Here is a 22832-nt window from a genome sequence, read left to right as displayed (position 1 = left end):
AGCGGGAGCGGAGCGGGGCAAGGACCGGCGGCCAGCCCGGGCCGAGCACGTCTGCCCCGCGGCGGTGCGCTGCGGCTGGCTCCAGGTCGGCTAAAAACCAAACACAAAACCAAAACCAAAGCAAAACCCTCCGGCGGGCAGGTCCGGGGCCCGTGCGAGCGGCGGCAAGTGTTAGAGCCGCGGGCAGCCGGTCTGGCTGAACGGCGGAGCCGAGGGAGAGGCGGGACATGTGCAGCCCCCTCTGCCCAGCAGCGCTCCTGGCAGCCTCAGACCATCGGAATGGAGCCGCCACGGCCGTGGAGACTCGGCACTGCCGGGGAGGGGCAGCTGTGCCCGGCAGGGCTGGCCGGGACACGGAGCTGCAGAACCCGCCGCGATCACATCGGCACAGAGCCGCGAAAACACGAGAGCACCACGGCAGCGGCTCAGCAGCTGCTTCCGCTGCTCTTCCGAGAATATGGGGTGCTTCCGAGAATATGAGGTGCTTCCGAGAATATGAGGTGCTTTCGCTTTCCAAGAAGAAGGCAAAGCTTCACTTTCTTTTTCTCCCTTTTCTTTCTTTCTCTGTCTTTTTAAGTAATCAAGGAGACAAGTTCTGTCGGGGAAACCAGCAGTCGTCTCAAAGCACCCCTTTTTTAGTTAAAAGATAAGAGGTATCCCTTAACAAAACACAACAGTGTAGGTGTGAAAGGGATAGAGAACACCAAGATCCATTTATTTACTCTTTGAGCAGTGCATTTGTAGAGATTTCTTGTTCACTGTCACATATTTAGATGTTGTACATCGCTGGTCAGTGTTGTGTGCAGATCCAGTTGAGATGGATGTTGTGAGATGGGTTGGGAAGCATCTGCTGACATTGCACTTTCATGAGTGCGTTTGGGATCCCCTCATTTGCAAACGTGCAGGGCCTTCCAAGGAAAGCACTTTGCGAGTGCCTTGCAGAGACTTTGCACAGGGATGCTGATGGCAGCGGGACATCTCAGCAGTATCAGAGCCGAGCTGTTCTCTGTGTGGGGGGTTGATGCACTGCCTGACTGTGTTGGATTGTTTGGGCAGTTCAAAGGCTGGTTTGATGGGAATTTTTGTGTGCTGCCAAGGTGAGAGATGGGGGATGGCAGTCCAATGCAGTCTTTCTTTAACCTCTCCTTGAAAACAACACTGTCTGATCCCACCCCAAAGGCACGGAGGGTAAATCCTCCCTCGAAGTGGCAGGGTGGTAACAGACAGTAGATATCCTACTACTCTCTCCCCAAAAGAGCCCTGGGGAGTGCTTTACACGCATGTGCCAGTGTGTATCTGTGGCTACACGTGTACCAAGGTGTGTGAGTCTGCACAAGCAATACCTGTGTGTGCCAGTGTGCACAGCTCTGAGTGCACACACAGGTACCACGGTGTAGGCGCGTTGTGTGCATTATTACGTGCGTGTGTGTTCAATTTTCCTCTCAAGTACGACTATGTTGGGTACAGCCCTGTGCTTGTGAGTGTGCACAGGCTCTGCAAGTGTGAGCACAGCCCTATGTAAGATACGTGTGTTGGTAACACAGCCCATATTAGCGTGCACACATTCATATGTTTGTGTTAGTGCACACAGTTCTGTGTCCAAGGGAATCTGGTGTGTGTGAGCACGTGTGCATGAGCAGAGACTGTACATCCATCAGCGAGTGTCTCCGTGGCACACGTGCGGCAGCGTGTGCAAGCAGAGCCTGCACAGCTCCGTGGCTGTGTGCAGGTGTGTGCTGCTGACAGGTGCCTCTGCATGCCAAGGCTCCATAGCAGTAAACAAATCCCTGTGTGTGTGTGCGCCAGTCCTGCACACAGCCCTGCGTGCGGGCACGGGCTGAGCACACCCAGAAACACGGCTCTGGATGCACGGCCCTGTGCCTCTGGCTGCTGTGTGCCCTGAGAAAACAGAGCTGTGTGTTTGTGTGTGTCACTGTGTGTGTGTCACTGCTCAGCTCTACTGACCAGAGGAGCCCCAGCTCCGTCTGCAATATGTACAGTTCCGCTTAGTTTGTAACTGAGATACAAACCAACCCATTCCAACTGTTGTTATTTACATTCTCACCTTGTGCCTTAATTTTGCTGTAGACTTGGTAAAACCTATAAATGTGTACTGTACTTTGTGAAAGACAAGTGAAAGCCTCAGAACTATTCTAAGTGCTTTAAATAACTGTTTAAGTAACATTTTTGGACAAAAAATTTAATTTGTAATAGTCATTTAATATAATTGTGCTATGAAAATCACAGGTATCTGTTAAGGGGAGGGACAATGAGAAACATTAAAATGATTCCCTTAAAACTGAAGCAGAGTGAGAACCAGAGGGCAAGACCAGGTTGGCCCCTGTACTCACCACGGAGAAGATCAGAGTAACCCTGCTGCAGGCAGCAACCCTGAGGGCATGGGAACTGGGGGTAAAAGCCATACTGGACCTCTGTTCACAGACTCTACCAATCATTTTACTTAGAACCCTCTTCCACTGTCCTCACTCACATCAACAGATGCTATTAAAAATAAGTTAATTGCTCGAGCCAAATAACTGATAAAATAGAAAAGGGGGGATTGCTGTTGATGGATAATGAGATTATTTGCCCAGGCAAGTAAAAGATAACTATTGTGTGAATATTAAGATAAGCTTTAGTGATGTATAGTTATGTTATGGTAGTTTGGGTATCCTCTGTTCTCCCCATGGTTCCCTTTCCCCCCCTGTATTCTTGCCAACAGATAGCTGGGGCTGTCTAGGACAGGTACAAGGAAGGCTGCACGTGTGTCCCTTACCTGGGGGAGGTGGGAATGGAAAAGCTTGGTGCTTAGGGGGTGTGGCATGGCAACACCTGACCTCCAACCCAGTTACAAGAGAGGAGTCTTGACTGATAAATGGCAAAGAAGAGCAGGCTGACAGACTTTGGGAAGGGCCAGGGCTGGCTCATGCTATCCCAGGGGTATAAAAAGCTGAGCATCCATCTGGAACCGGCCCCGTGGTATGCACTGGGGCAGTTCCACGGGTGCAACTTTTTCCTTATGTAGTGCTTTGTTTTATTTTTCTTAAGTTTAAACAAAGGTTTTTAAATTGTCAAAGTGAACAGTGGTTTCTCATACTAACAATTAAACTGATTTAAGCATCCCCAGCATCTACGGGTGCTGGCAGTACTGTGCTGGCTGCACCCTGGGGGAAGGCTTGGATGAAGGCTCACACTCACACTGACACACTCACACTCGCACTCACACTCACCCCACTCCCGTGGGCTGCAGACACGGGCACACACAGCACACGCAGCGGCCCCGTGCCCGTGTCCCCCTGGGGTTTTCCTGCTCCTTCCTCCCCTGCTTGCACATACGCACATGGACACGGACACGCGTGTGAGTAATGTCAGATGCAAGCACAGGAATCTGCCCAGGGAGAGAAGGGGACATTCCCGGGCGCACACACATACACACACACACATACACACACAGACACACACACTGTCACACTCATGCACAACCAGAGACACAGTCACACTCTTGCACACGAACACTGATACACACACTGATATAATCACACTCTCACACACACAATCTCAGAGTTACACCCCCAAGGCCATTCCTGGTCCTGCAGCCCGGCCCTGCCTCGCCCCGGAGCGATCCCGACCGAGGGCCGCTTCCTCCCCGGCAGCTTCCGTCTATTGCGCTCCATGGCGTCCATGGCTGAGGAGGTCCTGGCTCTGCGAGAGCAGCTGTTGGCCGAGGCCACCTGCCCGGTGTGCCTGGATGTGTTCGAGCAGCCCGTGGTCACGGCGTGCGGGCACAGCTTCTGCGGGCAGTGCCTGGCGGCCGTGCTGGGGGACCCCCCGCGCCCCGCCGCCTGCCCGCAGTGCCGCGCCCCGCTGGAGCCGGGCTCGCAGCGCCCCATCCGCTCCCTGGGCAACATAGCCGGGCTGGCCCGGTCCCTGGAGGAGGAGGCGGCGCGGCCGCGGTGCCCCCAGCACGGCAAGGCCCTGGCGCTGTTCTGCGAGCCCTGCGCCGCCCTGCTCTGCGCGCCCTGCCGGGACGGGCCCCAGCACCGCGGGCACCGTGTCCGCCCCGCCGAAGAGGCCGCCCGGGAGCTGCAGGTACGGGGCGGCGCCGCGAGAGGGGCCGGGGGCTTGGGCAGGGGCTGGGGGCCTCGGCTGCCCGGGCTGGGGCGGCCGAGGGGCACAGCTCAGGCTCCCCTCCGGCCACAGGCGGGGATCCCCTGCAGCAGGGGCTGGGCTCCCTCGGGGACAGCCTGGGCTCCCCTGTGGGCACAGCTCCGTGTCCTGTCCGGGCACACGTCTGGGCTCCCTTCAGGGACAGCCTGGGCTCTGCTCTGGCCATCAGCTCCTCTGCCTGTGGCTCTGGGTGCCCTCCGTGCGCGGCTGGGGCTGCTCCGAGCAGGGTCTGGGCTTCCCTCAGGGCACGGCTCTGCTTCCCCTCCACACACAGCTTCGGCCGTGTCCCCGGCCAGCCACGGAGCTGCGGCCTCAGCCGGCGGCTGCCCGGGCTCCGTGTGTGGCTGCCGGCTTGGGCTGCTGTAGCCACCCTGCTGGGGCTGCTGCTTCTGCCATGGCCTGGCCCCAGCCCACGCAGGAGCCCAGGTCCCTCTCCCTGCTCACCCCTCTTGCTCCCCACATGGTCCCTTGTGCCCCACATGTCCCCAGCCGGGCTTTCTCCCCACAGTGTGGGCTGGGGTCTGGGCTCACTGCAACGCAGGAGATGCCTCAGAGCCGGAGGAGATTGTGAATACTCCAGCAAATTTATGGGGTGTGCCTGAGTCCCCGCTCCTGGCACTGCAAACCTCTTCCCAAAAATCACACTTCCAATGCTGAGAGTTGTTTGGTTTTTTTTAATTCAAAAAACATTTAAAACCCCACAAACTGAAGGGTTTCGCCATTAAATTATTCCAGAAATGTTTCTGGCCATAAGAGCTGTAGATAAGGAACTCCCCATCCTGAATCTGAAGAGTTGGGTGGTGTCACTGATCTCAAAAACTCACTCCCAGATACTCAGGGGTCACCCACAGTGCCTCCCCAGATTGGGATTGTCCCCACAGGTGTTGTTTGGTGACATCATCTCCCTCCTGTGAATGCCACTCCAAAATTAACACAAATGCCATTTTTTAATCCCTTCTCCAGAAGAAACTCCGGAGAAACCTGCTTTCTTTACAAGAACAGAAGAAAAAATTGAATCACAGGGGAGACGAGAAAAGTGAAGACCTGCAGGTGTGTGTTCCTCTCCATGCCCCCCACTGCTCACCCGTGTGGCTCCCCAGGAATGTCCCACCTTTCCCTCTCCCCATATATCTTTATCTCCTAATCCATGCCAACCTTCTTTTCTCTGCCCATCTCATGTGGCCTCCTTGGGCCCATCAACATCCAGACTTGCCCCCCCGTCTCTGTTCTTCCTGCTGTTCCTGTTGCAAACCTGTGGGCCCGTTGTGTGTGATCCTTGTCCCCTCTCTGCAGCAGCCGTGTCCCTGCGGGGGCAGCCGGAGCCTGGCTGGGCTCAGGGCCTCCGTGCGGTGCCTTGCAGGTGACAGTGAGGTCGGAGCTGCAGCGAGTGGCTGAGAGCTTTGAGGAGCTGCAGCAGTGCCTGGAGGAGCAGAAGGAGACCCTGCTGGCCCAGCTGGAGCAGATGTCCCATGAGCTGATCAGAAAGAGCGAGGAATACACGCGCAGGGTTTTGGAGAGGCAGTCGCTACTGGACACGGTGATTGCGCAGATCCAGGAGAAGGAGGAGCAGCCGGCGGTGGAGTTCCTCAAGGTGAGGCAGCATCAGCCCCTGGGCACTGCTGGGGCTGGGGACACCGTGCTGGCACCCTCTGCATGCTGGTGCAGGCTGGGGCCATGGTGGGACACCGTGCTGTGACACCATGCTGTGACACCGTGCTGTGACACCGTGCTGTGACACTGTGCTGTGACACTGTGCTGTGCCACCGCGCTGTGCCCGCTGTGGGTCAGGGCCCTGAGGGAAGGCAGGGTTGGGATGAGGGGTGGGCTCAGCCCCAGCCCCCTTAAGCTGCTTCACACAGCTGGGCAGCCACTGCAGCTGCCTGGCCCTCGGCAGTGCCACAGCTCTCCTGTGTTTTCTCTCTTGCAGGATGTCGGCACAATCCTGAGCAGGTATGAAACAGGCTCGCTGTCCCTCTCCTCCTGCCCAGCTCCTTTGGGCAGAGCTTTGGCAGCGCTGCAGGAGCCGCCAAGGAGGTGGTTTGCCCCGCTGGGGATTTGGCATTCCATGGGATGTTACCAGGCACCAGAGGCCACTGCAGCCCTCCTAAAGATGGGCTTCCTGTGCTGATAGCAGGGACACAGCTGCCCTGGGCTCTGGGGCTGCAGGGATTTCCCTGTTTCCCTGCTGGCCCTGGCTGGTGGCTGGGCTCTGAGCTCCTCTCCCTGTTCCCCTCAGCTGTGAGGCAGCCAAGGCCCTGATACCAGAGCCAGTTTCCCCAGAGCTGCAGAAGAGCATTCAGAACCTCACTGAGAAGAGCCAGCAGGTCGTGGCCATGGTGGATAAATTCAGAGGTAAAGCCCTGCTGGCTCTGTGCTGTGCTTCCCCTGGGCTTGGCTGGCAGTGGGAAATCCTCACTGCCTGCTGCCTCTGCCTGGGGCTCAGGAGCAAAACGGCTGCTCCAGACGGGAACCCTGCCCAGGATGGGCTTTGCTGGAGCCTGGGGCTCCACATCTGGCTTGCTGCCCTGCTGGGGAGCAGGACAGGTGCCACAGGAGAGACACTCATGCATCTTCCTTTCCTTCTTCCAGAGAACCTGAGGAGGGAGAAATACTGGGGTAGAAGGGGTAAGTTTGTGGAGCTGCTGAGCACAACTGAGAGGGAAAAGCTTTCCAGGATGAGTGTCCTCATGTCCTTGGTGCAGAGATGGGCTCACAGCACATCTAAACCCAGCATCTGTCTATAGCTGAGTGCTGTTGTTTTGACTAGGATTGCTGTACAAATCCAGGTCTGTCCCTGTGCCAGGCAGCACCAGGGATGCTGTCCTGCGACGCCAGGCCAGGGCCAGGACAGCAGGAGGCCGTGTCAGGCTGTGCCCAGTTCAGCACAGGGGCTGTACCTGATTTTAGCTGGCATTTAGGTGTGATCAGAAGTGCTTCTGCAGGTGCTCAGGGCCCCCATGATGCAGCATTGCTGGGCTGAGCTGTGGCTGGCACCATTTGTGCTGAGGCCGCTCTCCACACTCTCCGTTGTTGGGATGATGCACTTGAGCACAGCAGAGTCGTGCCTCAGTTTCCCCCCTGCAGTCCCCGGAGGAGTGGGTTGGGCAGAGGGTCTGGGCTGGTGACACCGCCCAGTGACAGCTGTGTGGCCTTGTGGCACGGCCACGGGATGGCAGCAGAACATCCCCGGTGGATGGGCAGCTGGGGCTCTGCAGCTTTGAGGCTGCCTGCTGGCTGGGCAGAGCAGGCTCCGAGCTGGGGGAGCCCTTGGCACAGGAGCAGGGACTGGCCTGGCCCCTCGTGCCTTGCAGCACTGCCTGCTCACAGCCACGGCATGCCCTGCTCCCCACGGGCTGCACTCTCCAGCAGCTCTGGGAGCAGCAGGCACAGATTGATGTTTCTGTCACCCTTTAGAGCAGGTGAGGCTCGACCCACAGACGGCGCATCCTTGCCTGATGCTCTTGGACAACAACAAATTGGTCCAGTTCAGCAGTCAGAAACAAAGCCTCCCTAATACCCCCAAGAAGTTCACGCGCACTCTCAGTGTCCTGGGCTCCCAGGGGTTCACGTCTGGGAGGCATTACTGGGAGGTGGAAGTCGGGGAAAAGGGCTGCTGGGCTGTGGGAGTGGCCCTGGAGTCCGTGCTCCGGAAGGACCTAGTCAGCCTGCTCAGCTCTGAGAAGGTCTGGGCCCTACGACTGCACTGGGCTGGGGAGTACAGTACAATCTGCATGACCCCTGAGGTTCTGGCACTCAGGGAAAAACTCCAGAGAATCAGGGTTTGCCTGGACTATGAAATGGGCCGAGTGACCTTTTATAACGCAAAGAACATGAGCCTGATCCTGCAATTGGAGGCCACCTTCACTGAGAATGTCTTCCCGTATTTTTGGATCTGCTCAGAAGATACCCAGATCCGGGTGTGTGACTGACAGGCTGGGATGGCTGCCGGGCCCCTGCCCGTGCCCTTGGCTGGCTGAGCAGGGAGGAGCTGTGGCAATGACACGGCATCACTCTGCAGCCTCCCTGCAGCTCTGCCTGCCCTGGACCCTCTCTGCAATTTTCTGCATCTCCTCCCGCCCAGTCCTTTGGAGCATTGAAGAAGTGCTGTCCTGCCTGGGGCTGTCTGCGTGCTGCTGTCCTGCCTAGGGGCCATGGGGATGGTGTCCTGCCTCTCCCTGTGGGCACTGAGGCCACAGAATAATCGGGAGGGAGGAGGGAAGAGGCTCTGATTGTCCATGCCAGCCTTTGGCAGCACTGCAGGGCTGGGGGCAGCTGGGCTGGGCTGGGGTGGAGGATGCAGCCACCCTGCACTCGGAAAGCCAGGCTGGAGCCCCAAACTGATAATTATGTCTTCAATTTTATGTTTCATAGTTTTTGGATTCTGTGCTGCTTTGGTGCGTAGCTCTGAGCTTCATGTTAAGTGTTGGGAAGTTCTTTTCACAGGGTAGGTAGAAAAAACAATCCTTTTGTAGCTTGAGACCAAGGATAGAAGGTCCCGGCGCAAAAAATAAAAACAACAGAGAATTGAAGAGAGAGAAAGAAGGAGGATGGTACTTCATAACCTAAAACTGTATTTGGAAAATTAACTCCAATATTCTAATGAAGCAGAACTTATAAAAGCGTGAGACCACTTGCTTTGGGTCCATCTTGGATGTAGCCCCGGCCAGGCTACTGCCCAAAACGTAGCCATTGAGGCCTTTTACCAAATTCCTACCTAATTCTTTAACTCTATCTAGCCTGTGTTCTAGGTCAATCTGCATAAGGCCTCAGTTCTGGCACCCCAATGGGACAGAACCCACAGTCCCTGGCTCAGGAAGCCAATGCCTTATCCATTAGTGGTGGTAACTGCTCAAAAATTTGTAAAAAGGAAAATGTTCAGGGATCGATAGCAGGAGTTAGGGAAGAGCAGCAGGAGCTGCGGTGTGATGGCGATCTCTGAGATTTGGTATGCTTGGGGAAAGAGGAAACACCCCACATATTTATCCAGGAACTGGCATTGTGTGACTGGCAGGGCTCAGGCAGAGCAACACGGCTTGTGGGTTGTGTCCTGGAGATCTCCTGGAACCAAAGCGATCAGCTGGACACAGCAGCTTCTGGAATCACCAGAGAGACATGGCAGAGGATTTGCCAGGGGCTGGACAGCAAGATCTGCCAACCCTGTGCTGAGGAGAAGCTGCGTGTCCTAAAGAGTTTATGTGGAGTACAAGTGGGGGACTGTCAGTCTCCCTTCTCCTGCTCCTCTCTCCGTGAACCCCATCCTGGTGTCGCAGGCCTGTGCCCTGCCTTATTTCCCCAGCCGCTCACCAAACCCCCACGAAGTGGCTTTTATAAAGTGGCTTTTGTTCTCATGGAGAGCTTATTTGAAGAGAAATTATATGGGAAGGGCTCTTTGAGGAGAAATGATATGAGAAGGGCTCCTTGTGTCAGCGAGGTGGTGTTATCTGCTGAATTTGTGCCTTTTTTCGTTCATGTTCCCCATTTTCCCCTCACGCCCAGGCTAAAGGGAGACGGTCGGAAACATGGCGGAAAATACGCGCCTCTGTGAGGCGGGAACTACATTCCCCAGCATGCAACGCAGAGAGCGATAACGCGGCGCGCCTGCTAGGGACACTGGGAAATGTAGTCCTCCCCCCCGCACTGGCGCGCATCCCCCCCTTCTCGCTTCCTCGCGTTCCTATTGGTCCAGAGCGACGCCAAGCAACCGCCGTGGGCGGGGCCTGGCCGCGGCGCCGCCGTTCCTACTGGCCGGGGCGCGCGCGGTGGGAGGGGAGGTTTGAAAAAAAACAACCCGCCCCCCGCGGGGCTCCGCGCGCTGATTGGCTGAGTCGCGGTTTGGCGCCAGCTTCGGAGCGGGCGACGGGTACTGGTTGGGGTCAAAACGCTGCGGCGTCCGCGCTGTCGGCAGGGACGGGACGGCTGTGCTGGATTCCCGGTCCCCCTCCGATGGATCCCACCCCGAGCACTTCCCACCGCCGCCGCCTCCTGCTTCTCTCGCCGGCGTCCCCCGCCTCGCCCGCCGTGGTCAAGGCGCTCTTTCAGGATGAGCTCTCGCCTGTCTCGGACCTCCGCCTCACTATGGAGCAGCTGGGGCGCGGGTGAGTCGGGGCCCGGGCATTCTCCTTTTTCTCACCGCTGTCCTGATCCCCTCAAAAAGCGAGGTTTGGAGGCTTTACCGCCCGCTTCCTCCTCCTGCTCTAAGAGAGCTTCTTTCTCCTTTCCGCCATCCCTCCGAGCCCTCCCGGGCACTTTGTCCCCATTCCAGAGCGTTTTGTTCCCCCTCCCGGACCCGAAGCGAGGCCTAGGGAGGCTCCCCCATATGTGAAACCCTCAGGGCCGCCTGGAGTCGTTTTCCTTCCGTCCCATCCACCCCCGTACTTCCCTCCCGCGCAGCGAAGCCTTTTGGAATTCCCGCCCGCCCCTCCAGAAAAAAACCCCAAACTCCCCTGGGATGTCTCCATGCCCTCTGAAGCCCCAAAGCCCCAGTTTACCACCCCCTTCCCCAGGCCCTCCGGAATGTCTCTGCTCCCTCCTCGGCCCTGCCTGCCCTCAGGAGAGCTCTCATTTCCTTCCCTGTCCCCCCCATTTCCCAAGGAAGGCCTCGGGGTGCTTCTCTGCCCTCATCCCCCAAAAACCCCAGCGAGGCCTCGTGGGTCCCTCCTTCTCCTTTCCCCCAGCCCAGTGGAGGCCTCGGGGGTCTCTCGGTGCCCTTCTCCCCCCGGCAGTGAGGCAGTGGGGGCTCATGCTGCTGCTCTCCCTCCAGCCCAGGCCTGCAGCACCCTTCTCCCAGCCCTTCCCCCAAAAACGGCGCCTCCCGGAGCTGTTTCTTCTCCCCACGGCCACCCACGAGGCCTCAGTTGTAGCCCTCCCTCCATGTGTCCCTTGGTGTCCCCCGACCCTTTGCTGGTGCTTCCCTCTGTTCTCTCCTCATGCCGCATGGATCCCCGCTCTGGGACACCTTCCCTGCTTCTCCCCTTCCCTCCTGAGCCCTTCCCTCTGTCCCACAAACCCCTTTGTGTCCCTCCCGTGTCCCCCTGGCTGCCCTGTCCATCCCGGCCCCGTTCCTGCTCTCTGCTCTGAGTCCCAGGTGCCGCAGCCTGTGCTGGCAGCTGCTCCCGTTCCCCAAACTGCAGCCACAGCTGCTCCATTTTGCTGCTCTCTGAACTCCTCTAATCCCATTATTCCCACAGCTCCTCCCTTGTGGGGCTCCTGTTTTGTCCTGGCCCGCTCGGATCTCAATGACCCTCCTGGGTTTTATTTGTTGATTTTCTGTCATTCTCATTTCTGCCACCACCTGCTTTATGGTCCTCCCTTCCTTCAGATTCCTGCAGACCATGGGCAGTGCCCCCCTTGGAAGTTATTCAGCCCTTTGAATTTGTAGCCCTGGCTACTTTTTTTTTTTTCTTTTTAGTTTTTAATTAACCACTTGCTGGAGCCTCACTCAAGTAGCTTTTCCCTTACATATGTGGGGCTCCATGTGATTTTCTTCTCTCTCAGTGCCGAGGTTTAGCAGATAAAACAAAATTTGGGAGGTAACTATTTATCAAAATGGATTTGAATTAGAAATCTGCCAATTTTCTCTATGCAAGACTTGAATTAAAGGGGTGGCTGTCAAAGAGGATTGCAGTTCCAGGAAGGATAACTGGGCGCTGGGAGGAATCCAGGTGATGCCCACCTGTGCTGTACCTAGCTGCAGTGTTGTGTTTCTTGCTTTTAAAGCAAATCCCAAACTTTCCTTTCCAGGCAGCGTGAAAACCTGGACCAAGACATGGGAACCAAAAATGGATTGCACAGATCAGCCTCTTCAGAGTCCACAGACTCAGGTGGGGCTGCCTCAATTAACAAACAGTGATTAGGAATTGGAAAGCAATGCACTTCTATGTGGCACCTGGGGTTTGGAGAGAGGACTGGCCCTTGGAAGGAGGGAGGCAGGTGGAAAATCCCCAGGAAACCTCTGCAGCTCAGGGCTTGGGCTGTGGATATAGATATATATAATTTATTTTAATTTTTTTTTTGCTATAATTGTCCTGGAGGCTGCGAGCAGTAGGGAGGGAAAACAAGTCCTCCTTTTTTGTCTCTTGAAACCCAGACTGTGCCAGTGAGTGGCTCTGTCCTGTGTTCTCCTGTCACCCAGAGCTGGCTGATGATCTGAAACCCCTCAGTTCTGCTACTTCCTGGGAGGATTTCCTGTTTTTCACACGAGTTGTTCTATCTGTGAAAATGAAATAAGCTCTCACCCCATAACTTGTAGATTCCCTCTGGTGCTTCATTGCTCCAGCTGAGGGAAATCACTGTTTCCACCTGGATTTATGCCCCATTTTGAGGGCACTTTCAGCCTAAAAAAGAACTTTGTGAAGTGCTAAAGCACGAGTACAGCTCACAGACCATGGAGCAGGACAGAGCAACCAGCCTTGCTAAATCCTCACTTTCTGTGGCTCCTCAGGAGTCCGTGCTGGAGTGACTCTGGATGTGTCTGAAATGCTCTGGGGCTGTAAAGCTGGGCTTGCTTTGTGCTTCTGGAGTGCTTCCTGTTAATCCCAGGACATTCAGGTCTTTTGACTGCTTATTTTTGGGAATGAGCCCCAAATTTCTTTGCAGGTATAACTAAAAACATGGCTTAAAAAAACCCCTAAAGGACTGAATTGTTTATTAAGATGTGTGTGGTGGATAAACAGAGTGCTGAGTGCCAGCACTGTGTTCCAGGTGACAGCCCAGGCAGGGCTTGGGGTCTTTTTTAAATTCTCAAGCACTGGCACTTGATGATCCACGGCCAAACCCATGGTGAGGAGTGGCTGTGACTCTTTTTTATTCTGCACTGAGGTCAGGTGCAGGTGGGACTTTGCACATGAATTTCCTGGGTCTTTCTGTGGAAATGTGTAGCAGTGTGTGATAGTTCCTGGGTATAAATCAGTGGGAAATCTGTGACATCCCTGGCTATAAATGAGTGGGAAATCTGTGACATCCCTGGCTATAAATCAGTGGGAAATCTGTGATATCCCTGGCTATAAATCAGTGGGAAATCTGTGACATTCCTGGCTATAAATGAGTGGGAAATCTGTGATATCCCTGGCTATAAATGAGTGGGAAATCTGTGACATCCCTGGGTATAAATGAGTTCGAAATCTGTGATATCCCTGGCTATAAATGAGTGGGAAATCTGTGATATCCCTGGGTATAAATCAGTGGGAAATCTGTGACATCCCTGGGTATAAATGAGTGGGAAATCTGTGACATCCCTGGCTATAAATGAGTGGGAAATCTGTGACATCCCTGGGTATAAATGAGTGGGAAATCTGTGACATCCCTGGCTATAAATCAGTGGGAAATCTGTGACATCCCTGGCTATAAATGAGTGGGAAATCTGTGACATCCCTGGGTATAAATGAGTGGAAATCTGTGTCTCCTGTGCAGGTTTGGCTTTGGATTCTCCTGGCCCTGCGAGCTCCCACGACGCCGTGGAGGACACGTGAGTGCCCCTGTGTGAAACCTGGTGTGGTTAACCCACAAACCTGGGCTGATGAGGCCTGGGCAGGGCTTTCCTGTGCTGGCACAGTGCCCTGGGGCTCCCCTGCTGCCCCTCTCCCTGTGCTCCAGAGCTGGAATGCTGGGCTTGGCCCTGCCCCTGCCCAGGGCACTGCAGTGCTGCCTCTCAGCTGGGTGTTGTGCCAGCCACATGGCACTGGCACCCACCTGCAGCCTGGGGCTGCACCAAGGGCTGGCTGAATTGCACCTTTTAACATTTGGTTTAAGTCTGTGCCTTTAGAACCACAGAAACATGTAATTTGGGAAAGACCTCTAAGATCTTCAAGTCCAACCTGTGATCTTTTGCTTTTAGGTTTGAGAAAGCAATCAAAGCCAGCAGGCTGAAGTAAGTATAATTCTATTTTAAATTCTTCCTCGGTGTCTCTTTTAGATTATGGAACTGGGGGGTGATTTCTATTAATGTCCCTGCCTTTTAAAGCAAAATGTTGAAATAATTTTGGTTCTTTTTCATTGTAGCCTTCGAATACCTTTCAGAAGAATCCATTCCCTGCCAGTAAGTGAGAGTGGGATTGATGTTTTATACATGTTAAAGGGTTTAGCATGGTTTTGGTTGAATGCATTTAATTTTAATGCATTGTTAATTTTCTGGCTTCAACACCAGCTGCTGGGGTGCTTAATGTCAGAACTGCAGTTTGTAAACTCCCAATCTCACTTAATTTAGTGTGAAATTTCTGTGGTGTGGCTCCATCTCTGCTGCACTGAAGCATTTTGGTCCCTATACCAAGATGTCAGCAGAGGATTCCTGCACAGGGTGTGCAAAATCTGTAGTCAGAGCTTTCCAGTTTCTGTTAACCCCTTTAGTGCTTGAAATGTGTTTGTGCAAGGACTGCTGCACAGTCCTGAGCTGTCCCTTCTGTGTTGCAGCAAAGCCTGCTGGGCTCTAGCCCTGCTCTGAAGAGAAACCACTCTGACTCTCTGGACACTGATGCTTTCCAGCCTTTGGATCAGGATGAAAATAAGGAAAATGTGAGTGCTGTTTCCTGATGCTTGTGGGAGGGGAGGGACAGCTGGATTAGCACATCCCTGCACAGGGAATGTGATGGGAAAGGATTCAGGTGCCTGCCAGGCTGTTCTTCAGGCACAGCCACCTTTAGCTCAGCTTCTCTGAAGGGAACTTGCAGCCCTGATCAGAGCTGTTGGCAGGTTAATGAAAATGGGGAAGGCTTTGCCCAGGTCTGCCTTGGTGCCACTGACCCTGGCTCCTTTCTGGCTGTGGCAGAGGAAAATCTGTTCCCCTGCTTGCTCTGGGCAGGAGCTGCCTCCAGGAGGGGTCTGGGGAGGTCACCCCTGGCTGTCCCCACTGGTTCCTCTGGGCTTCAGTGTCCTGGGCCTGCCCTGGCTGCTGGGAATCCTGTGGGCAATGAGGCGTCAGTGCTTGGTGCCCCCAAGAATGATTTATTTATTCTGCAGAGAACTGGCTGACAGGAATACAGAAGCCCTGAAGCCTGTAGGTGATGCCAAGAGCATAAATGGTGGATTGTGTTAGGTGAAGCACTGCTGTAACAACTTTAATTTGAAAACATTCACCTTCAGACTCTTCTGTTGGCAGCAGGGAGCTTAAATCCAGAATGTCAGGCAGCTTAACAAAATGGAAAAGATAAAAGGATCCAAGCAGCTGAACACAGTTTGTAATTTTGGTAAAATGATCATTTTGCTGTTTTTTATTTCAGGAATCATTTGAGTTCAAGAAGCCAACCAAACCAGCTTCTCGTGGCTTCCGTGATGGGAGGGGTGTTCCTGCAGCAAGGCAGAATTCGTCTCCAGCCCAGGTACTTGGTTCTTCTCAACTAATTCTCACCTAATTCTCTGCCCTCAAAATAACCAAATCAGGGTTCTGAAGTGGTGATGTCAGATAAATAAGTTTTTCTGCCTGCCAGATAAGAGAATTCTTCTCACCTCTGGCTCATGAGAAATTTGAAACATTGTTCTGGGAAAGATGAGTCAGGACAGAGCTGGGGTTCTGCTCAGTAAGTGAAGGGAGCCTGGACATTGGTTTGGAATGACATGATCAGTAAAGCTGATACTGAATGTTCAGGCAGATGCATTTGGAACAACAAACCAAACTCTGTAAATGCAGCTGGGTTTTGTGTCCAGATGTGACATCCAGGGAGAAAATTTGCCTTATTTGTACCCCGTTGTTTAAAAAAAGCAACTGAAAAATCATTGCCCAGAACCAGAGCTGGGGGGCCAAGCCTTGCTCAGCTGCCTGGATCCAGCAGCCCTTCCAGAATCCTGCTGATCCCTGCCTGTGCTGCAGCTCAGGGCTGGGGATGATGACCACGGTGTTCTGGAGTGCAGGGAGCCCTGGTGGCCCCTCCTTGGCTGCAGCATCCTGCAGGGAGCAGAGGGAATGCTGTTCAAACTCCTTCTGCCTCCCCTCAGCTGCCCGTGGGGGAAACGGCCTCTGGGGAACAGGAGAACTCCAGGGCAGCCTTCCTGCAGCAGCATTCCCTGCGCTCCTCGGAGAGTGAGGATGATGATGGCTTCATGGAGCTGCTGGATGACCAGGACTTGAAGGTGTGTGCAGAGGGGATGGGGTGGAGATCCCCAGATCAGCTCTGCCTGATGTGTCTGGTGTGCTCACACTGCATCACACTGGGTTTTTGGCAATCACAGAGGCCCAGACTGCTCTGGGTTGGAAGGGACCTTAAAGCTTATCCAGCTCCAATCCCCTTCACACGGGCAGGGACATGTCCCACAAGGAGATTAATTAGTTCTCATCATCTTTTCTAACTCACACTGGGGTGCCTTTATCTTATAACTGCTCTTTCCCAGTGCAGCCAGTGGGATTTGCTTGGGCTCTGAACAAGTGAATTATTTTTAGTTTGAGGACTGAGGGAATTATTTGAGCAGTTGGCATTTTTCTTTAGAAACTTGCTGAAAAAGTCAGAGGTGGTGATTGCTTTGAGCCACTTAGATGCAAAACTGTAAACCCAAGGGAGTTTGAAATGCTGAAAGCCCTGGAGGCTCATCTTTGTTAATCAATCAGTGAATTGATAAACTCACCTTGTCCAACACGCTTCTGCCCAGTTCCATTATTTCCTGAAGAATTGCACTGGGGATGGAGTTAAATCTCTGGAGCTGGCTCCAGCTGGGCTGTGCAGCTGGGGCAGGCAGGAGCTGTACCTGCAGTGTGTCTGTGGTGGGGATGAGCAGGGTTTCCCTCTCTTGCAGAACGATGAGGAGATGCCCTCAGACGTGTCCAGCCTCTGGACGGCGCCGCTGGTCATGAGGAGAGCAGACAGCAGGGTGAGTCCCCACAAGGGACAGGGACTGTCACCCCCCTGTCCCCTGCATCCCTGAGAGCACAACAAGCCCTGACATAACCCCCTGAACAATTCCCTTGGGGCTGTTCACCGGGCAGACTCTGGCAGTGTGGAACAATTGGTGTTTATAGGAATAGAATTTCTTCTTGCACTTCATAAATGTGAGAAGATCTTGACTTCCCTTATCAGAATCTTGGCATATGTGGAATTCACTCTGCAGGGACTCACCTGGAATGCTGTAACCTGATGCTTTGATAACAGACTGGGAAAGGAGCTCCAGCAGAAAGCTCTTCAATCTGCTAATAAATTGGCTGCTAATTGATGTAGAGCATTTTGCTGGCTCTTTATCTTGCTTATGCTGCCCCAAGCTCCCCCAGTAACAAGTCTTACTGGAAATGCAAAGCCTGGATAATTCAGATTAACAGCCCCCTGTTGCTCTGCAGTGGTGGTGCCTTAAATGAGGCCAAGATTGGAATAATCTGAAAGCCTGAGTTGTGTTTATTTTCTTTTATAAACCTTTGCTGGACAATTCAACTCCTCTCCTCCCTCGCAGGCCAAGCGGTGCCGGCTGTTTGGCTCTTCATCCATGTCAAGCATTGCAGGAAGAACCACCCAGAAGAGGATGGAGAGGTCCCAGGAGGAGAATTCCCCAGGGAAAAGCAAGAAGAGGAAAAGCCTGCCAGGAACTTCTGAGGACTCCACGGTTGGTGGCTCAGCATCCAGTTTGTGACACAGAATTGAGGAGGGGACATGCAGAGTTGGGGTCTGGTTTGTGAAGGTTGGTGGAAGCTTTTCCAGGTGGATTTTGGGGCAGCAATTCCACCGTGCTGAGCCTGAGCTCTGCCCTGAGCGGGGAAGCTGAGGGGGCAGTTCAGGGCTTGGCAGTGCACTCCAAGCTGTCAGCTGTGGGGAGCAGGGAATGGGATGTGTGTGTCCTCAAGGATCTCTGACCTGTGTCCTGCAGAGCCTGAAGCTGGTGAGGACCCAGCCCTCCGCAGCAGAGATTGAGAGCATTTTGGACAGTGACCAGAGGGACCTTATTGGGGACTTCTCCAAGGTAATTCCAGAGATTCCATGGCCAAGTGTTTGAATGGAGTGTTTTAAGGGCCTCTCTTGGTGGGGATGTCTCAAACCAGCCCAGAAAAACACTTCCCTTTAGAGAGGCTCTTCTGTTCCCTCATTAACCTGCCTTGCTTCTTTGGGCTTGGTCTTGGAGGTCTTTTCCAACCTTAACAATTCCTTCAAACAACCAGGAGAGGCTGTTGGTGAGAAGGGGATGGCCCAGGCTGGACACAAACTGATCCATTTGTGGTTAAAGCCCTATAAAATCCTCTAGTGTAGGAGCCAAAACAGAAATTCTGTGCCTGATTTTAGCATTCCTAGGAGCTTTAACTCCTGCAGAGGTTCTGGCCAGCAGAGTGTCTGTCAGAGTGAACTGCTGGATGCTGTGCTGTCACCACATGACTCACAGCTGGAATTTTTTCAATCCTGTCCCTTCCAGAGTTATTTATTTGACACTGTCGATGGGAAACATCAAGATTTAAAATACATCGACTCCGAAATGGTGAGTGCTCCAAGGGAGCCAGAAAAATTCTTTAGTGGGGGCTGGGGAACAACACAAAAATGACTTGAATCAACTGAACTCTGTTTTTTTGTGGTCTTTTTTTCTCAGATTGTGTCTGTGCTGACTGGGAAGTTTGAGAGCTTCATCAAGCAGTGTGTGATAATTGACTGTAGATACCCCTATGAGTATGAAGGGGGGCACATCAAGGTATGTTGGCCCCATAAGAGCAGGGCAGGTAAAGCTGCAGCCTGGGGTCTCTGGGATCCCTGTGGGGCTGATTTTTATCCAAGGCCCTGTGGATATGTTATTCCTGAGGGGCCCCTCTGGGATCCTGTCATGCTCCCCCACTGCCTGGGTTTGGACCCTGGGCCCACACGTGGGTCACAAAGGGGCTGTTCCCTCAGAAGAGGGGACATTCTGCTCTCTGTAAGCAGAGGAGCAGTGGCCCTCAGGGTGACAGAGGTTCCTGAGGAGGATGTGACACTCAGTGTCCAGCATCCTCATATCTCTGGAGGCTAAAATTGGAGTGCTAAACTTCATTTCAGTGACAGACTTCAAAGGAAAAATGGCTGTGTGAAACAGAACCAGGAACAGGTCACCCAGATACCTTGTGGTGTTTGAGCTCCTCTCAGGGCCTGGAGGGGCTCCAGCAGAGCTGCAGAGGGACTGGGGACAAGGCATGGAGGGACAGGACACAGGGAATGGCTCCCACTGCCTGAGGGCAGGGATGGATGGGAGATTGGGAAGGAATTCCTGGCTGAGGAATCACACAGAGCCAGTTCCAGACTGTCCATGGTGTCCTGGTGGGGTTTGGAGCTGTGTTGGGAGAAGGTTCCAGACTGTCCATGGTGCCCTGATGAGGATTAGAGCTGTGTTGGGAGAAGGTTCCAGACTGTCCATGGTGCCCTGGTGAGGATTAGAGCTGTGCTGGGCGAAGGTTCCAGAGCTCCTCCAGCAAGCCCCGATGAGGCATTGGTTCCCAAGGGAGTGGGGTGAGTTTGTGGCCGTTCCCCTGCACTCAGTGCTTGCACTCTGCCCTGCAGGGTGCCATAAACCTGCACATGGAGGAGGAGGTGCAGAATTTCCTGCTGAAGAAGCCCATCCAGCCGTCGGAGGACAAGCGCGTCATCGTGGTGTTCCACTGCGAGTTCTCCTCGGAGCGGGGCCCGCGCATGTGAGCTGCTCTCCCTGGGCAGGGCTCCCACTGCCCTGGGAGCACTGGGAGGGGCTGGGCTGGCTCCACTTGCTGTGCACGGGCTGGTTGGCACCTCTGGCAGGGGCTGGCACAGCCTGGGGGTGAGGAGCTGTGCTGGGTCTGGGCTGGAGCACTGCAGTGTTCAGAGGGGAAAGGAAAAGCCTCTGAGCTGTGGGGCTGCTCAGGCTCTCCCTGATGGGCAGCTCCAGCTCCTCCTCTGAGGGATGGGGGGTTTGGGGTGCAGCTTTGGGAGTTCCTGGGTCAATGTGGGATTTAACACGGGGTTTTCCCCCTGCAGGTGCCGGTTTGTGAGGGAGCAGGACAGGCTGAGCAATGAGTACCCCAACCTGCACTACCCAGAGCTCTACGTGCTCAAGGGGGGCTACAAGGATTTCTTCTCGAGGTGCCAGGTGAGTAACGTGGATTTCTCATCCCTGGCAGTGTCCAAGGCCAGGTGGGAAGGGGCTTGGAGCAGCCTGGGACAGTGGAAGGTGTCCCTGCCCATGGCAGAATGTGGAACAAAATCTTTTAAGTCCTCCAACCCAAGCCTTTCTATGGCCTCTATCATACACAGATAAATTATATTAATTTCTTCCTACTCAAACTTCTCCTTGGGGCAGAGTGGTTTGGCTGGGGGGCTTTTCCTCCTCTCTCTCTTTCATTGGGTTGGTCCCAGAGCAGCTCAGCCTGTTCCACGTCTTGGGGCTGTCTTCCTGCCATAGCTGAAGGGCTTTTCCACTTGTCTCAAGTAAAATAGAAGTGGTTTCTGCCCCTTCAGAACAAACTGTCACTCAGAGAAAGGATTTCAGCCTGCTCAGAGCAGGGGGGAAGACAAGGCTTGACAGTAATTGCTGGATAATAAATGGAAACCTGAGATTTTGTACAGTCCTAAACCAGCAAAATTGAAAACCTGAGCTTGGCGTTTGCAGCCTCTAATAGAGACAAGGAAACTAAAACCCACCTCCAGCTCTTCCCAGCACTTTGGGGCTGGGATTTCTCCTGTCCTTGGCTCCTGCAGCATTTCCATGGTCCCAGCACTCCTGGGCTCTGTCCTGGTGCTGTGACACAAACAGGCCTCAGCTCCTCATCCCTGGGAGGTGGGAGATGCCTGGCCTGGCTGGATGGGGCTGTCGGCTCCTTCCCTGTGGGGTGTTGGCTCTCCCAGCCCTGCAGCTGATGGCAGCCAGTGCTGCCCGGGTTTTGTCTCTCCCTGAGATCTGCTGGGCTGAGGGACCCCCGGGGTTTGGGGTGTCCCCGTGGACTTGGGGCTGTCCTGAGGAGAGGGCACCGAGGCCTCAAGGTGGCAGCACGGGACAGCCAAGGGCAGCTCGGTGGGAGCCGGGAGCTGGCCCGAGGCACGCGGATCGTGGAATGCTGGGGCTGGAGGGGACCCGCAGTGCTCATTGTTCCCTAAATGCACGACCTTGCCGTGATCAGCCACCCTGCTCTGACCATCTGAGCAGGAACATCCTCCCACCTTGCAAGGTGAACTCTCAACCAGCTCAGCCCGTGTGTTCTGTGCCAGGAAATTTGGGATGAGAGCCCTGTACACAAAGCCCTTGTTTTGATGGCTGTAACCTGAATCTCCCTGGGCTCTGTGTCTGCCACGCAGCTCCTGCCTGGAAGGGGGGTCTGTCCCTGTTTGCTCCTGGTGCTGGGATCAGGGATCAGCACCCTGGTGCCACTGAGGTGACCCCAGCTCCTGTTTCCCCAGAGCTTCTGCGAGCCCCAGAGCTACCGCCCGATGCACCACAAGGACTTCAAGGAGGACCTGAAGAGGTTCCGCACCAAGAGCCGGACCTGGGCCGGGGAGAAGAGCAAGAGGGAGATGTACAGTCGGCTCAAGAAGCTCTGAGGGCTGCAGGGACCTGCAAGGACTGCCCAGCCTGGGGCTGCAGTGGGACAGCCCCGTGTTCCTGTGCTCCCACCCCCTGGGCTGTCTCCTCCCTGGGATCACCTGGACCTCGGCCCCGCGAGCCGGATTCCAGCTGGGAGCTGCCTTGGGATTCTTTTGGTTACGTTGCTTGGTGAAAATGTTGTGGCTTCTTGCGTTGTGTGACACCCCCAGATCGCCCAGGAAGGGTGGGGACAGCTTCGTGGGGCTGGGCTCGGTGTCAGCACTGCCAGGGAATTGTAGTGCCTGTTAATTTTTTAAATGCTTAATTTTATTTAAATACAGTCAAATGAAGCCAATACCGCTGCGGTTGGATCATCTGGATTGTACTTAAACCTTGTTTCTGCTCCAGGGCTACCTGCTGGGGGGGAGTGGGGGGGTCATTGTTTTTCTCAATGCAGTTTTGGTTCTGTGTAGCATTGTGGGAAGGAAAATGGGAAATATCCCACGATGGCTCAGGATTCCCACCTGGGCCAGCACTGCAGGAAGCCCTGGGAGCCCATCTGAGGGAAACTGCTTATTGTTCATAAACATCACGTTCACCTCGTTCGCTCCAGGCTGTTTCATTTCAGGGGCTGTCTGTGGTGCTTCTGGAGGAGTTGGTGTTTTGGTGGAGGGAGAGTTGGGAGCTGAGGGGGTCCAGCAGTTGTGTGATGCCAGGATTCTCAGTGGTGTCGCTGCTGCCTCTGAGCCTGTGAGTTGTTGTTCTTATCCTGAAACGCTGCCAGAGCAGATCCTGGCTGTGAGGGATCCCAGAAGCTGCTCTGACTCTGACACCTCTTCCCTGGGGGTGGCTGTGGGCACCTCTCCATCTGCCAGGAAAGGCAGGAGGTGGGATTTATCCGTGGGGGAAGCAGAATTTCCTCAGCTGTGTTGGACCCCCTCAGCTGAGGAAGTTCTGCCCTCCCAAGCTGCTTTGCTGCTGGTTTTGGGGTCACTTCAGCTCCAACTCCTAAATCCATTTTCCTCACACCAACTTCCAGGGGAAAACTGCTGCTCCTGGGAAGCTCCACGTGCCTGGGAACTTCCTGGTTCACTCTGTTGTATCCATGTCAAAAAATACTGAAATGGGGGTGCTTTATGTGGAATTTTAACTTGCTATTTTTTGAAACCTATTTCTTAAAACCTGCTGTTAATCCTTTTGCTCCCGAGAGGATTAAACTTGGAATTCTTTCTTGTTTAAAAAAAAATTGGAATTTGCTGTTT

At 54.3% G+C, this 22832-nt stretch overlaps 1 protein-coding gene and 1 pseudogene across 1 annotated transcript; both read left to right on the top strand.

The window, feature by feature from the left end:
• The first annotated feature begins 3681 nt into the window (after positions 1–3681).
• On the top strand, positions 3682–8111 carry LOC128935148 (E3 ubiquitin-protein ligase TRIM7-like; annotated as a pseudogene).
• A 1952-nt stretch (positions 8112–10063) lies between these two features.
• CDC25A (cell division cycle 25A) lies at positions 10064–22150 on the top strand. Its single transcript, XM_054273174.1, has 16 exons — positions 10064–10262; positions 11908–11987; positions 13576–13630; positions 14000–14032; positions 14164–14200; positions 14572–14673; positions 15378–15476; positions 16090–16224; positions 16882–16956; positions 17527–17676; positions 17938–18030; positions 18475–18537; positions 18646–18744; positions 19581–19711; positions 20031–20142; positions 21447–22150. Exons 1-16 carry the CDS (start codon positions 10111–10113, stop codon positions 21585–21587), a joined length of 1557 nt encoding a protein of 518 aa, XP_054129149.1. The 5' UTR covers positions 10064–10110; the 3' UTR covers positions 21588–22150.
• Positions 22151–22832: the final 682 nt, after the last annotated feature.

The sequence above is a fragment of the Melozone crissalis genome, unplaced genomic scaffold (assembly GCF_028551555.1).
Source record: "Melozone crissalis strain CALT ecotype California unplaced genomic scaffold, PUWL_Pcris_2 ptg000016l_1, whole genome shotgun sequence".
NCBI classification, from domain to species: Eukaryota; Metazoa; Chordata; class Aves; order Passeriformes; family Passerellidae; genus Melozone; species Melozone crissalis.
Note: the sequence above shows the minus strand (reverse complement) of the source record. Positions and strands in the feature narration are given on the sequence as shown.